This window comes from Montipora foliosa, chromosome 1, assembly GCF_036669935.1.
Source record: "Montipora foliosa isolate CH-2021 chromosome 1, ASM3666993v2, whole genome shotgun sequence".
NCBI lineage: Eukaryota > Metazoa > Cnidaria > Anthozoa > Scleractinia > Acroporidae > Montipora > Montipora foliosa.
Window position 1 is genome coordinate 37,400,776 of NC_090869.1, and position 17,500 is coordinate 37,418,275.

General features: G+C 39.2%; 1 protein-coding gene and 1 pseudogene across 1 annotated transcript in view; one reads left to right on the forward strand and one right to left on the reverse strand.

Annotated features, from left to right (window-relative positions):
• Window positions 1–2,864: 2,864 nt before the first annotated feature.
• Window positions 2,865–5,394, reverse strand: LOC137977499 (uncharacterized; annotated as a pseudogene).
• A 1,054-nt stretch (window positions 5,395–6,448) lies between these two features.
• LOC137967779 (uncharacterized) overlaps window positions 6,449–17,500 on the forward strand; it is a 46,276-nt gene continuing 35,224 nt past the window's right edge. Inside the window, exons 1-3 of the mRNA XM_068814349.1 lie at window positions 6,449–6,519; window positions 6,704–6,778; window positions 7,688–7,747. Coding sequence (XP_068670450.1) covers window positions 6,449–6,519; window positions 6,704–6,778; window positions 7,688–7,747 — 206 coding nt within the window. The remainder of the gene's footprint in view (window positions 6,520–6,703; window positions 6,779–7,687; window positions 7,748–17,500) is intronic.

Genomic DNA, 17,500 nt, shown 5'->3' on the forward strand with positions numbered 1-17,500 from the left:
TATTAAAAGAAATGTGTCACGAACATTGAGGAGAATGTGCTTGTCCAGTGGTGGAACTTACATAATTAGGTTGGATGGCACAGGTTTTATCACTTTCTAGATTGTTGTATTAATCGATTGATACAAAAAAATGGTATCAAGGATATGCCTTAACACTGGTAAACAATTTATGGAAATGTTCTAAATATCACCAATGTTTAGGCACATTTTTGATTCCATTTTTGTTGTGTCAACTGCTGAAGAATGGTTGTATTAATCCGTCACGTAAACTTGCTGGAATGTGATAGAAATCGATATCAGCCACCTTGAATAAAATTGCAAGAAGTGCATTATGAAGGACTATATGATGAGGTAATGGTTGTAAGGCTCTGCTGTCTTTAAATAGTTTTGAGTAATCGTAATATGTTACAACTTTGTTGTTGTTGTTGTTGTTGAAATTAACAGTTAAGGATAAAAGAGATCTTGTTCAATAAAATCAATGTCTGATGTTTTCAGTTGATGCCGTTGGTGTCCTAGATGTCTTCATAGTAGCGTACACTCAAGGAAATCAGAAATGTCGTCAATCTTAAGTTTCAATGTCTTTAGTACCTTACGATGACTCGCAAAATAAAGATTATTTTTCAAATCATAGAAACCAATACGTTTAAACAATGCACATAAGTGCTTTCTACATTTCTGTCTTCGTTATGCAAGGTATTGCATCGACTTTCCAAATCTGCCATCTGTTGAGAAGAAATGTGAGCACTGATCCTTGGAACTACCACCTGGTAGTCTTCCTCCTTTGCAGGGAATGGTCCTGTTGGATAAAATCCATATTCATGTGCGCTACCGGTATGAAATACACTCGCCACTCTAGCATAACTAGACTGTTCATTCTCAAGCATACCAGATGTATATAACTGTAGTGGAGAACGGTTTCCTTCAGAGGATAAGGGATGGCTTTGCCATTGGTTTTTGAACTCTTCTAAGCACTTGTTAATTCTGGAATGTATGTGTAATGTAATGGAAATAAATGCAGTTCATTAAGAGGATCAAGAAGCTCTCTGTCCTTCAAGTGGGCAAATGTTCTTGTAAAGAAACAAAGTACGCCAGAATAGACATCTCTGTGTGCTCTCTCGACGCGGCAGTTGTGTACGGAACTGCCGGTTATGATGCTTCCCCTACCAACACCTCTCTGTTCTAACATGAATTGTGCAACTTTAAAATTTTCCATACAGTAGTCGCTTCGCACCCTAGATAGTAATCCGTAGCTGTTAACTCCCTTGACAAACTGCTCCAACACTGTGTCAGCTGTATTGTCATTACAGCAGTGCGCGTAAATTATACGGCGGGTATACCCATCAACGCATAGATGGGTTATGAGTCGCCATCTGATAAGTTTGTGATTGCTGTCAATGTGCCACAAAGCATTTGGAGTTGGAACACTGTACTTTCATCTGTAAATTTCTGGTCGCCACCTCAAAGCTGTGCCAATGGGATCAAGGGTGCGGAGACAATTCTTCACTCGCCATCGTTGGATATTTAATCCTCTACTCCTGAGAGCACCCAACAGTTTTACCTGCCCAAAATTGGGAATTAAGGTTTGGATTTCTTGTACTATTTTCTCTAAATCAGTATCTGAAATCTGAGTCCAGCTTAAGTCCTCGTCCCCAGTTATGCCATACATCATTCTTCTCCTCCTCAGAGTACTCTCACTCACTCCAAGTAAATCGGCAATTTTTTTCACGGGAAATGCAGTTCTCTCAAAAAACGTATTTGCTCTTCCTCGATAACGTAACGTGGGCGTCCTGGACCATTGCATGTGGAAATGGTTGGGCTACTATATGCAGTTTCCCTTGTTAAATATGGAGCACCATGTCTATGTAGTTGTAGTAAATCACCCAAGTTCCTTACATTAGTCAGAGTTACATTTAGGATTGGTAACACCTCAGCAAAATCACGATTGCTTTCAATCTCGGAAATCAGCAACTGAATGGTGTCTGCAACAGCCATCAATCGACCAATAGCCTGATCAATATCCTCTAATGACAAGCTTTGCTTCTTCAAACTTTGTTATTGTAGAAAGCAGTAGCTTGAGATTGTCGAAGAATAAAAAACAATCCATATTCATTTCTTTCTCTCGCTGTGTCTCGACTCATACTTGGTCAAAGATCACCGTACCGCTGTCACTAGTTGATTTCGCTGAAAGCCCCATCAGGCCTGCGATGCATTTTATAGTTGACCAAATAAAGAGTCCATCCAGTTGACCATATATAAAAAGTCATAGGTTTGCCAAATAAAAAGTCAACAGTTGACCATGATATAAAAATTTAGGTTAACCATATAAAAGGTCAACAGTTGACCAAATAAAACGTCAGGTTGTCCATATAAAAAGTCACAAGTTGACCATACAAAAAGTCAGGTTGACCATATAAAAACTCACAAGTTGACCATACAAAAAGTCAGGTTAACCATATAAAAAGTCATCTTGACCATATAAAAAGTCACAAGTTTACCATACAAAAAGTTAGGTTGACCACATAAAATCTCAAAGAGACCACACAAAAAGTTAACTTGATCACATAAAAAGTCTAAGAGACCATAGAAATAAGTAAACAATATTGACTAGTACGCCGCCCCATACAAGCACATTCTCCTCAATGTTCGTGACACATTTCTTTTAATACTAATTGGGAGAAATATCTGGAACATCTGGTCTTTGGTGATCAATTTCCCTACACTGATGACCTGCATGTTGCATTATTAAAGACATGTTATTTTGAGGAGAAATTTTCCTTTAAATGAAACCTCAACTATTACCAGACTTAACAAAGTGACAGAAGGTTGGGTGGTTAAACAAACGTAAATGAGAGCATCATTTGTCTTTAAACTATGGTCATTTCCCAATTATCTGCATTTAAAACAGCCATGAACTCTTCAGATCTCTGAACTCACAGAAACTTGAATACGTGCTTGGTAGTTCTAACCTCTTATAAATCTCTTTAAGCGGACTAAGGTCTCCCCCTCAGCAGCTGTAAGGGGTGTTGCTTTAAGGAGGGAAATAACTTTGACATTAGTTGGCAGTATAGAGGAATACAGTTCTTGCAAAGAACACATATCAGGAAAATATAACTTAAGATGGGAAACAATAGGCCCCCAGCAATCAGCTACATATTGAACTTTCTGAATTATTTCCTGGTGGGCAAGTTCTCTGATTATTTCCACTAGGTTGTCTTGTGTAACTCTTCGTTTCCAATCAAAAACTGACAAAAAGTCAAGTAATTCTGCATTGTCACCCTGAATGCAATCAGACAAACAGCCCTCTATTACACTAGCCTCGGAGTTAGAGACATAGTGCTTGAAGGAGTCTTGCAACATCATGGAGGTTACACTTCCCTCCCCAAAAAGGCAACCAGTGAAAAAAGCTTTGCTTATCTTAAAGGGAAAATATTGGCAATCAGTATATCCTGTAACAAGTATCCTTCCGACTGCCTCCCACTTTTTTCCGTCAAAATCATGCCTGATGTAGGGAACCCTCTGACACTCTCCCAACATGTGTGACTCATAACAATCTTTCCAAAACAAAGAAAATACTTCCCTTAGGACCCCATTACCCTGTCCAGCCTATTCAATACCATGCTGATTTATAATGATGCCATTTAAATTAAATTTCAATATTAAGGGATCTAGAAAGATCTCAATAATATCTTCTCTTATGAGGGACCTGTGTACTCTTATTATTTTCGCTGGCACTTCATCACTGCATGTTGGAGAAGTTGGTACGGCATTACTAATAACTACATCACAGTTATTGTTGTGAGTGGACTGGTCACTCCATAGGTCGATAAATGGAGGCACTTCTACAGGCAATTCTACAGGCACCGACAACAGTGGATCTGCCTGATCTAGAGGCTGAAGCTGACTAATTGGCTGCTGAAGGGGTGAAGACATTGTTACCACAGGGTTGTTTGAGAGGTCATCAGAGAGTTGACTAAAGGTTGGACTCGTCAGTTGCTCATCCTCTTCATCTTTATCCTCATCTTCAAGGGGATCTATACATCTGATGTATACACTCCCTTGCCCTGAGAGCTTTATTATCCTTTCACCATCCATCCTTACCCCCATGCCAGTTTTGGAATCACCAAGGTTCCATAGCATGCCTATATAAAGAAAAGGAAAACAAAACTCTTCTCCCTTGTGTTGTATAATTACATGCTTTGGTACAGATTTGCCTAATCATATCTCTGAGGAGAAGGAGTACCACCGCTTTCACTATTGATTTCCTACCCCCATTCCCCTCCTTTTCTCCGAAGATTGCAGTCACAAATGGAAAAAATTCTCTTTGTTATGAGATGGCATATAATTGACATTCCAACAACAAAATGAAAGGAACACAATCCGCTTTCAAAGGTTACATTTCCTAAGTATCTGTCAATATGTGATCATTAGCAAAGCAACAGCCCTTATACATATTGATCACAGTACTGAAAAACATATTTAAGAAATAATTTGAGGACTGAACTTTCTCCTTAATGTCTGTTTTTCTTATAAATTTAGGGCAAACACAAACTTTGAGAATCAAATTAATGACGTTGACTCTGCCTCAAATTACTGTTTTTGCAGTTGTGTGCTTAGTTACCTGGCCTGTGAATGAAAGCGAGGCTAGAGTTGAGCTTGTCTTGATAGAAACCTCACTGCTTTTCTTGTGTTGATTTCAGCTACTTAACATGAGCACAACTTCCTTAACATAAGAAAAGGAGGGAATTCTGTATCATAACAAGGTCAATTCCGGCCTCATTTTCATCTGAAGGCCAGGTAACTACACGCATATCTGTGAAAAAGTCTGCATATTACTACAAGGGGTACATGACATGAACTTCTGATATTACCCATACTAACCTTGAGATAATCAAACAGAATATCTTTCCTTGGAAGTTGGCTTTCAATGTTTCTTTTGAGGTCAAGAGGTGTCCACCTTCTGTCGAAAGGAAACTCGTGAATGATGAGGCCTCTCTCCTCTAATTTGACTTTGTTTGCGTGACTTGGTACTTGGTTCGTACTTGTATTAGGTATTATCACTACGTCTCTGTGCACGATGGACTTCAGAGGTCGCCCAAATTTGATGAATGCGATCGAGATGATGTCTCGTGGTTCGAGGCACTGGAACTACGTTTTAGGCTATTTGTTGTCCCCCCACGTGCCTTAAATGTTGGAAATCTTCTTCCAAGCTCGGCTGCAATCGCAGAACTTCCGCTTGTTGACGGGGTTACAACTGCTCGAAATACTACCAGTAGCAGTTGACGATGCTAAATTTCGGATGTCTCTGCATTGGAGGTTGCCAATTGCTTTAAGCGCCTGAGTCGCTATAGCACAGGCGGACGTGATTTGCTCCACGCTCTCGTTACTGCCAGTCATATTTGTTGCGAGCCTCGCGTGCAGTGCATTTGTTGACCAAATAAAAAGTCCATCCAGTTGACCGTATATAAAAAGTCACAGGTTGACCAAATAAAAAGTTAACAGGTGACCATATAAAAAGTTAGGTTGGCCAAATAAAAAGTCAACAATTGACCATATAAAAAAATCAGGTTGACCATATGCAAAGTTAGGTTGACCGCATAAAAAGTCAACAGTTGACCAAATAAAAAGTCGAAGGTTAACCATATAAAAAGTCACAAGTTGACCGTACAAAAGGTCAGGTTGACCGCATAAAATTTCAAAGAGACCACATAAAAAGTTAACTTGATCACATAAAAAGTCTAAGAGACCATAGAAGTAAATAAACAATATTGACTAGTACGGCGCCCCATACCGTTCCCGCGGATATATGGTACAATTGAAGCTCTTTACTATATCATCAATGTCCTCGCATAGGACTCTCATTTCACGAAGTGCAGTCGTTTGCACAATGTACGGAATGACATGTGTTTGGTTTTCTTGATTTTTTGCGATACCAACACAGTCGATCCTTAATGCCACCTGGCTTAATTCTTGAACAATTAATTTGCTTCTCTAATTTTAAAAGCGATCTGTTTTTTATTTTCTCATAAGTTTATTTATTGATAAATTTGTCTTTATATTGATCCATTGATGGCTCGAGCCGGAAATATCTAAAAACTGTACTTTTAGGAGCTCAAAACCCACTCTGTTAAGTTTTTTACCGTGAGGTTAACTACCAATAGGCAATTGTTTCAATCACTTTTTTTTTTTGTTTCTTTTAGAATTCTGAGTGAAAACAAACTCCAAGCGATCCCTAACGGGACATTCAGGAATTTAAAGCATCTTCGACTTGTGTACGTCATTCAGTTCAAGCAAGCTAGAAGCGACTGTACGCGGCTTCTCGTGCGTCAAATAACGAAACGTTAAATTTTGTTACTTTTGCTTTATTTTCAGAATCTTGTCTCTCATCTCGCTTTACATCTGTAAAGAAAATTACTGCGACTTACTTGATTATATCTTTATTCCGAACAGGATGCTTTCTGATAACCCCATCAACACAATTGGAGAGCGGGTGTTCACCATCCAAAACCGACATCTAACAGTGTAAGTCAGAGGATGTCATACTGTTTCAAATGTCAGTGCACCTGAAGTTACTCAGGCTGTACGGAACTCATTCTTAAATAGAATATAAAAGAAGCTCGGTTGTGGGACAAAACGATGGATATCACGATAAAGGTTTGATTTTCAGTTGAAAATTTCACCTTCAAACTTGTTGTATCTTCTACAGCTTCATGATACGGACGAAGCTAAGAACAATCAACTTTGAATCGTTTGATAGTAGCAGCAATACCACACCTGTTATGTAAGTACTAACGCAAAGACATTTGAGTCATTACCTGTAAAATGGCTTGAACTGACCATTACACCTTAGACATCAATATTAGGACATAAAGATCAGTTGTGGGCATACAGACCAAGGGGACACAATGTCCATCTATAGCTAGGACCTTGATAAACGACCTACAATTTTTGAGCCCTAGAGGTTCTAGTAGCTGATTGGGTAGAGCATCCCACCGGTGTTACAGAGATCGTTGGTTCATATCCTGGTTTGGACTTTTATTTTTAAGTTGTCCTTTTGCCCTTCGCCTCACCCTTAAGGAGATCTTTAGTCTTTTGTAAACGAGATTTTCAGATTTATAGAGGACAGAACACTCGAAAAATAGGTTATGCATACAGTCTCACGACATGTGTGACACAGGGCTTCTATACCTGGCTGTAAATACATAAAAGAATGTAAAAAAAAAAAATAAATAAACAATAAAAAAGTGTAATGTAAAAAGAATGGATCGATTTGTTTCTTAATTCAGTCAGCCACCTACGTCATATGGTACCCATCATTTGTTTGCTATGCACTCTCACCCCTTGCAATGCTAAGAATGCATGGCAAGACAGGCAGTGCATGTGATTCCCTCGACTACACAAAAAACATATTCGCTTTCCGTGTCGTTGAAACGTCATGAAAATCCTTGCTGCTGATGGCCTGTTCCACAGCACAGAACGTACCAGATATTAGCCAAGAATTATGTTGACTTGATAGCTAGTAGGGTAGTTTTTTCAGAGACATTCTTACCATTTATCAAGGTATATTAAGTTGTCCACTTGATTGTAGATCTCTATTTATAAATGACAAGACTTAAGCTAGACGCTAAAGGTAATTGATCTGGTCATATATATTTCTCCTACGAAGTGTTCTAACTGTATTTTCGTTTAGAACTTTGCATGGAGGCAAAATTGATACCATCAAGTTCAAGAACGATTGCGTTATCCACCTGTGAGTACCTTAAAGTTAATTTACCCGCACGGCCAGACTGTATAGATTTCAATTAATCTTACGCCAACAGAAATTTAATGACACTTGCAGAAATTGAACCTTTTAAGTGAACACGATGACAAGGCTTCCAACATTATTGTGGCACATTTTTCAAAAAGAATCCACTTGCATTGTCGCTGGACAAGTTTATCAATTGTCTACCAATGACACCTGAAAAATTCAGATGGCATCGACGCGATTCGAACCCATGACCTCGGCGATACCGGTTCTATGCCAACCAACTGAGTAGCTTCATAGCAGAGTTGGTAGAGCATTGCACCGGCATCGCAGAGTTCATGGGTTCGAATCCCGTTGAAGACACCTTAAAATTGTCCAGATGAGAATTTCCTCTCCATTTCGTCTAGATTGAACGTAGTTATGATGAAGTTAAAACTTTCACATATGTATGTGCCTGACGCAACAGAGAAGCATTACAATGTACCCAGTCAGGAGCCAAAGACTGGGAGAATACAACTTCGTTATATATGCGTCAGAGCTTCTTCTCAAATCGATCTTTTAAAACTAAAAACAGCAAAACCATAAATTTCCATTAATCGAAAGCCTTACATATTTAATGATAACCCTTGTGATCGACAAGGGTATCTTCTATGACAATTAAAGATCGATCTAAAACTAACTTATTTCTCAGAGCAGTGTCACCCAACCATAATTTTAGGTGAAATATGTGTTCGAAGGAGTCAAACTGGGCTAAGAATTTCGGTTCTACGTTGCCAAACAGCTATAGATTTCTTTTCTTAATTATAAAGCTGGTAGCTAATCCGCAATTGTCAGCATAGCTATTATTCTTTTTCAAGCATAATAGCTATGCTGACAATAAAAATTCTTTAAACTGTCCAATTAGGGATTAATTTGATAGTTTGAGATAGGGTTTTCTTTTAAAAACAGGCAAACTGTCCAATTTAGAAAATATAGGACAGTTTGTCTAAGCCAATCAAATCCCAGAAAACACAATAGGTAATATAAACTAGCCAATCAGCACAAAGCATAGCGTCAGCGCTGTTGTCTCTGTTTGTAGTAGTTTACAATGGCGGAGTTTTGCCACGGATATTTGCCATTTTTTTCCATTTGTCAGGACTTTTAAAGCGATATCACCGCAAATGAGAGATTTCCTAGGTTGCTGGAAGAAGAACTTGCCAACCTGACAGGCAAAAACCAAAACTAAAACACCTCTAAAAGTACAAAAACTTGGCTGAATGTTTTCAGAGTGGAAGGTGCAGCGTAACGAAGCGAGAAAGTTGGAAGAGATCCCTCGTCATGAGCTAGATGCAGTTCTTTGCCGTTTTTTCTCTGAAATTAGAAAAAAAAGGACGGCCACGAATAGGAACCAGAAAGTTTCACTGTCATGCAGTGCTCGTTGAACCGTCATTTTAAAAAAAAACTGTGGCAGAAACTACAGTATTTTGCGAGAGCGTGAAATTGCAAATTCAAAGCAACAACTTGAGGCGAGCGCCGGGTTACGGAAAGCGAAAAAATGTCTCTCGTGCTTTAAGCGAAGCAGCCGAAGAATTCCTCTGGAGTTGAGGTAATATTTTGGAAATAAAAATAATTCACAATATTATAGTTTGAATAGCTTGACTGAGCAATTCCCAATTATAACTGACTAGCTATATAATTAACAGGTAACAGGACTACATCCTTGTCCAATTTGGAAAAAAAGTGGATTCAAAAAATTCCTCGGACTGCCAAATTTTTAGCAGTCCTCAGAATTTTCCTCATCAAATTATTTCCAAATTGGACAGCATGTAGTTCTATTACATATACAAAACATCACGTAAAAGATTCGCAACAAGGGAAAAGTAGTGCCTTACGTTTTCGGAAAGGATATTTTTGCAATTTTTGGTACTTAAAAATGCCAGCTGGCAGTTTTGGATGAAAAATGGTTCGCTGGGTAGGTTTTAGAAGGTAACGTTCAGCTAGCATTTTCTGAAATAAAGATATCATTCCCTAAACTTTTCGGACTAAGATATCCTAGCAGATCAAATTCTTCAAGGTGACGAAAACATCTCTTTAGACAGTCTTTATAACTTAAAAGGAGCCTAGGAACTTCTTGGATTCGGTGGTTTATCACGAGCGAAGTCCCGTGTCAAGCGAGAGGAGATATCATCGGAGCCACTGCCCAGATAGTGTAATCACAGGCAGTATGGTCTATGTAAGGAGTCATACCAACTGCCGCTGTAAACACACTGTGAAAAAACTGCCTCCGCCCTATCCTTGTCTGAATTATATTTAAATTTCTTTCACGTAGCACGGGTATGCAGTAGTTCCCAGTTTTGGAGCTTGACTAGTAATTCTTTTGAATTAGGCTTTAAACTTCCACCAATCATATCATTGAAATGACCTTAACGACTCCACTTCATAGTGGCAGTATCAAGGTCATAATGGGGGGGGGGGGGGGTGGGGGGAGGAGTGCGACAGGGTGTCAACAGCGACTCGCTGTTAATTGTGCAGATACAAAGTCAATAAAATTTGAATCATTTTACATTTAGTGTGCTGTTTATATCTACTTGAGAACACAACTTTAATCAGTTCAACAAGACTTTTCGTAGGCTGGCTGCTTGGGCTGACAGGAACTTTAAAGATATTAGAATCAGTATTAAGCTCATTCCCAGGACTCACTACAACTTAGGCACTGCCAGTTGGTTGGTACCTGCTTAGTGGTTATACCAACACAAACCATGTGACTCCAACAAGCACAGCTATCACAGCAATTCCAGTCAACGTCCTCATCTTTGTCACCAGGAAGGTCTTCAGTTAGGCATGTACTGCAAACTACAGACGGAGTTTTAACTTCCCGTGCTGGTTGCTGCTTCTTCCTTTTATCACGTTCTTTGCCTTTTGATTGAGTTCGTGACTTGGCCCTCTTTGTCCTCGCAGCCTTCTCTGCTCCTCTTTTTCTATTTTCCTGAATACTTTGCAAGTGTGCAAACCACATTAGGGTTTCTTCTTGTGGCAACAAAACTTCAATCGCAATCTCCATTAACCTGCTGCCGCTGTGCATGGCGTTGATTAAATTCTCTCTCTCGTTTCAAGGTGGGTGAGCTTGAACTTCTCCACCACTGGAAACATGCTCCCACAGTTCACCAACTTTACGATAATGGCCAGAGCAAAGTCCGTAGCATTCCTCACAGTGTTTATTACCAAAACGCCGCTTAGGATCTAGGAAAGGGACAGGTATGAATGACAAGGGCGGATCTCCAGCATACCAACTCATTTCCTCAGAATGGGCTCCTTTCTGACAAAGTGGATGAATACACACATCCCTCCTGATAACAACAAGAGAGACAAAAGATATATTTCAAGTCCTTCCGTAGGCGCCTTTCTCTTAGATTCCATATTTCTTGAAAGTGTTTAAATTTATCTTCCAGTTGGCGATCTTTCCAAAGTTTTTCCTTTGCAAGCTTGCTACCTTTCAAGAAGACCTTTAGATGCTCAGTTTCCTCTTAATATTCAACAATGTCAGCACCTCGGAAAAGATGAATCTCAGTTCCAGCACATGGTGCTTTGTCAACCCTTAAAATATATACATCGATTGCTGAATTCAAATTATCACACACCAGTTTTTTATCCACCGCTCCACCACTGCTTAGGCAACATCCATTTAGGGTAGAAGGAATGAACAGGTTCGCATGTGCAAGGGCTAAACACCCATTCTGCAGTTCTACTCTGTTTTTATAATTATTGTAGCTCCACTGTTTCGTGACGTCACTAAGACCATACCACTCTGTGTTTCAAAGTGTCTCAGGGTCCACCAATATTGAACCTCCAAATGGGAAGGTCCTTCATCGTAAATTCCATCTACTTGGGCACATTCAACCTCCTTCCTTTCATCAGAAACAGGATTTATGAAAGCTGGAATGATTTCTTTTTTTTTCTCCAGCATTGCAAGATCAGCAAAATGTTGCGCAGCATTTTTGTCGAATAGCACTGGGGTTTTAATCCCTCATGCACAAATTTCCCCGGTATTACGAGTAGCTGGAAAATTATAAGAGGTGGTTTACAAAGTGGGGGAGTACTTGTTGACATAGTCAGTTCTAGTTGTACAATGTTCCTTTCCCTTCACGCAAAGCATAGCTTGTAATTTGTGCGTTGCCATAGTATCCAATCTGAATCCGGCTTGGTCGTCTCTTCCAATATTTATGAAGTTGGAGCCATCTTGAAACTGGAGTTTATCAAGTGCTGCATAGAGTGCTGAGCTCCAGTGTTGGTCTGGGTTGTACTTGCTGACTACATTTGCAAGACCACGATACCGAATGGCAGATCTCCGCCTCTTGTTACGGGCTATGCAAAGTTGCACAATACTTCCATAGGAGATTTTGCGACCATATTTAGCTTCCAAGTGCTCTTTAATCCGTTTAAATGTTGCTTTCTTTTTCACCTTACGGTTACCGTCAAATGTGTACTCACCTGTTTTTCTCCATGCATCCGCTCCTGCTCCACACGGCTTAACATACGCTTCAATTTCTTGCCCTGTCTGGACATTTGGAAATGAGTTTTCCAATTCTCTTACTTCTTCTTCTCTTCATGACTTTTTTTCCGCTATTCTTTTCTTTATTTCCCTAATGGATTTTCTTCGAATGGCAGCTCTCTTCTCTTTAATGAGAATTTTTTCGTTTTCATCTACCGGGCTTTGAATTCCCATACTCCAGATTTCAGCTTCACTAGAATCAGAGTCTGATTGTACTTCTATGTGACTGTTATCATCTTGTGTGTTCTCTGCCATGCGTTCAGTACTTAGGAAGGCTTGCCTTGATTGTTCAATCAATTTTTCTTTCTCTTCTGAAAAGCCCATGAAGGGTAGCTGGCCACTGAAATCTAACAAAAGTTGGTTTGAGACTTCCTTCGTAACACTCAACAGATCCTTCAACACTCTGACAAAGTAAAACCAATTCAAGTCACATTTTTCAAGGATATCATACAGCTGGTGCGTGTTCAAGAACACAGTTCCAGTATCTGTGATATGTTTGTAGGTATCCACTTCGTTGACAAAATCTGAGAACTGGAACTCGTGTGGATGTTTCTTATGCATGTCTCCTTGATCTTTGTATGTCATTAAATTTTCCGCTCTAACATCTTCAGCATCACGGTCAGTTTCACTCTCGGTATCCATTGTTTCAGATTCATCGTTTTCAGTGTCATAAACTCCAATAGATTGCAACAGGGAATTTTCTTTGACTGCAGCAACGTTTTCAATTGCCTCTCTTATAGCGGAAGCATTTTCCATGGCATCCTCTACTTTCTGTCTCCTTTCACTCATATCACTGAAGCCATACAAACTCTTTGCTTTGGTATCTGACAGCTGGGATGACTTAACAACTGCATATTTCAAACGTTCCCTTTCACTTTCGGTTTCAGCCAGGGCCAAAAGCTGGTTGACATTTTGCAAGTATATAAAGACAAAATGTTCCCTCTTTTTGACTTCCTGCTCCAACTGTGGCAACTGGAATTTGTAATAAGTTACGCTTAGCTTGAAAGGATGAATACTTAACATTTGGACTACAGATATTGAAGGCTCGTTGAAGTGGAATATAACCTCTAATGATAACTTCTTTAGCTACCTTCAACATTCCATCACAAACGCAGGATGCAGCTTTCTCATGGCTGCTTCCACATACAAGCGTCCGGGCACGTACATACTCAGATAAAGTCAACCCTTCAAATTTAGAAACGTGAATGTTTTCTTTCAGTGATTTGCATTCTGACAAACATAATCTGTTCTATTCTCTGTAAATGTTTACAATGACATGATCCCCTCTTTTACTGGAAAAGGGGATATCTAGAAATGTGTATAGGGACTATCTGAACTTGATGAAGACAAAATCTCTGTATCCCCACCAGAGCTGGCATTATGTTTCTTATCTTGTTGGCTAAATTGAAGTTGCGCGGCTTGGGCTTCGGCAGTACCTGCAGACTTGGTATTTGGTTCTGTTTCCTGTTTATGATGATCACTTTTGGCCACCCCTTTTGTTACAAATTTCATCATAGTGTTGGCTGGTTTTGGAACCTCCTCCATTTTAGGAACCTTCTCATTTTCGTTAGCCCTCTTCAGTGCCTTTTTGCGATACCATCTTTTTGCGATACCATTCAGCTTATCCCTCCATTTTCTGAAAAATTGCCAGTTGTCTCTCATTTTCATGTTTTTCCTTTAAAAGGGTTCTAATATTAGTTGACAACTCATCACATAACAGACTTAAACTTGAAATCTTTTATTGACTTGGCTTTCTCAATTCGTAGTTGCTTGATACGTATTTGATCTTCAATACTGCTCAGCGTTGTTTTCATGTTGGATATCTCTCTTTGGCGCTCTTCTTTGTTAATTTTCTGTCTTTTTCTCCCCTCATCACTGCCACTACTCTATAGTTCACTACTACCACTCCTCTTCGACCTTGAAAAACCTTTCTTGAATTTGTATCCACTTTGTCGAGCCCTTTCTTGTGCTTTCATATAAAGTTCACCTAAAATAAAAGTGGTCAATTTTAGCCAACCTATTTAAAATGGCTATGAAATGTAGCATGCCTTTTGCTAACAAAAGCTGTACAGGTAGTTTTCTCTTTAACCATTTAAATTGCCTTTTGAATTGAATTTAGTCCATTAACGTAACTCTTTTCAGTAGAAGACTGGAGTCTCGCAAGGCAAGTTCCACTGCTACCTCATTTACAGCAACTTCATAGTTTTTTTGGCGTTAGGGAATATTATCGCCTTTTCACGAACAGTACAAGAGTCGTCATCATGTTTTTCAACCATTTCCTGGTAATAAAAGTCAAACTTCTGCCATTTTCATATCTCTTTTACAACAAAGTGAAACTGACAAATAAGAGAGTTAGAAATTCAATTAATGAACTTTGGTTCAGATCTATTTTTATGAGAGCAATGTGTACCATGCAAATGCACAAAGTTAACACTTTTTACCCTAAACTTTGAAGACTTTTAAGACAAACCCTACAACCGTGCTTTCTGCTATAAAGTACATGTATGTAATTACACTTATATACATTCATAAAATATGAGCACAATACTACCTTTTTTTTTTACATTCCATTCAGCTTAAGTAGTCTATAGGATGACTAAATTTCTATATCCAAAAAACATAAACTCTTTCCATGTTGTCCTTGTTTCACAATTTTAGTCAAGCTATAATGAAAAATAATGTGACAAAAGATTTGACAGGATGAAATAAATTACCTCTTCAGTTGGTTTTCGTACACTTAGTTTTCCATCTTGAAATGTCAATCTCTGTTGAGCTGTGTTTTGCTTTTGTGGAGAACTTTCCTTGTGATGTTGCTGCCCACACAGAAACATAATGACGGTGTTATTCGGCAAGGCATCAAATACATCTTCGTCATCAATAATTGACTCATCTTCAAGGCAAACCCGAAGATCTCTAACAGGACAGTTGAAAGATAGTTTAGCTTGTCCTATTTACGAAGAGACAAAGAAAAAAAGACATTGATCACTGTATTTGTTGTGGACGGAACAGAACAGTACGGTTACACCATTTATAAAAACACAAATCCCCAGCAAAGTATATATAATAAGTATCTAATATCTAAATATTATATATAAGTATATTTTTCTGTCTGAAATACAAAAACGAAAATATGTAAAATACATGTCTTACCTTTTTCTTTTAACGCCCTCAAATTACTCGCTGAAATCAAGAATTTTCTCTTCCCACTTGCATTTGTTATTTTGAAGAACTTCATAATTCACTGGAGGAAGATTGTTTGAAAATGTAGATATTTGCCTTTACATCAACAGTGCTGCAAGTTTAATTAGATGCCATCTATATCCAAAAGACGCTTAAAATTTTGCATAGTTTATACTTTTCTGCATGAATTTATTATGTATAGGTTCTCTAAATGTATTTTCGCTATCGCCGTGCCATTTCTTAATGAAACGCAGAATGCTCTATACGTTTGAAACTATCGAAACAGGTCAGATCAGTGACCCGTAAAAAATCCACTGACTTATATGGTGGAATTCGATTTCAATCTGAGTTTTACGATCAGATGGGAACTTTATCTTAAAACTTTCTGAAAATGGACAATATCTGATTAGATGACAGTTTGAAGTATCGGATTATGGCGATGAAAACAAAGAAAATTTCATACCTTTCACCAACTGAACCTTGACTTGGGATAGACTTGGTAACTGCGTCTGCATTGACCAGACTTCTTTCGGGGTCGCTTCGCATGATCAAAAGCCCGAAAGGAAGGAAAGTCTCAGGCATCAAATCCCCGCCTCTTGCCCGCACTCCCCCCACTCCCCCGCTCGTTGCAGTGATTAGGCCTAAACCCTCTTTAACATTTTAGCTTTCAATTTACGGTTTGGCTAACTACACTTTGCACGAGATCGTGTGAAGAAAATGATTAAGCCTAAGCGCTCGTTTCATGATTCTGCAGTTGCTGCGACAATTAAACAATCTCGACCGTTCAAAAACAATCGCCTGTACCTTTTGTTTCTGTTTCGGCTTAAGTTTAAGGTTTCCTTGTCCTCTACCCAAAAGAATCTCCTCAAGAATACTCTCGAAATCCATGTTTATTCCGCAAAATCACCCAAAATCACAACAGATCGTACGAACATGCGCAGTGATAGAAAAGCCCGTATTTCGGGCCTCGCTGGCAATGAGCATGCTCGGAATCGAACTTTACCAGATCTCCCTTCCGTGTGACCGTGGGAGATCTGGGTACGAGATTACAAAAAAACATATGCTATTCTTGGAGAGGCACTTCTCAAAAATCCCTTGAATTACCGAAAATAACCTGTACATCTCCGAGTCGTTTATTTCAATCTTGGCTACTTAATCTTCAAGTCAGATTGTTTCAGAGATACGTATACAACAAAAGACTCGGAGTTACCCAAAAAACAATGCCCTACCGAAGCACCGGCAGCGTGGTCCAGTTCATGTGGATGTTTCGGGTTGAAATTCCTACTGACCACCAAATAGGATTGTCCTCGGTGGTCATGATTTCTACTCTCAGCTGACTCGCTGCCTTCTTCCATTTCACAGCCCACGGAATGGTGGGTTAAAATGCTACGGTGAGTAAAAAAGGCTCCTTTTTTTCTTCTTTTCCTCTTCCTACGATGGTTGCCTCAAATCAGTATGTCGATCATTCGTCACTGATGTCCAGGAACTATTAGCCACTAGTCTTATATTAGCTATTAGTCACTAGAATAAAACTGTCATCATAAATATGAACATATAGGGAGCCAGGGTGGCTTAGTGGTTATCTATCGGGCCTCCCACCACTGCGAGCCGGCGTTCAACTCTGGACCCGGCCTGCATGTGGGCTGAGCAACCTGACTCAAGGGTTTTCTTCCGGGTACTCTAGTTTTCCTCCCTCATGAAAATCGACTCACAGATAATTAACATCTAGCTGTGGTGCTGTGCTCTGACATCAAACATGGACCATATAACTGCAGCCAGAGGCCCTTTCGTATGCTTTCAGCCCGATTTCGTGAGCTGTTCCCTTTCGCAATTCGTTCCTCAATACTGCCAGTAAAGGGTGATTAGCACTGTCAATTATTATTATTATAACCTCTGAGTTGGGTATAATACGCATAACTCAGCGCTAGAATACAGTTAGTTTAGGACGTATGTCCCTAGGGGATATTTCTGGGAAATGTTCCTCAATTTTCAGTAAGATAGCTTAGGTAGATAAGAAGAAGAGAAAGCTCAAGAACTTGGGAGCAAAT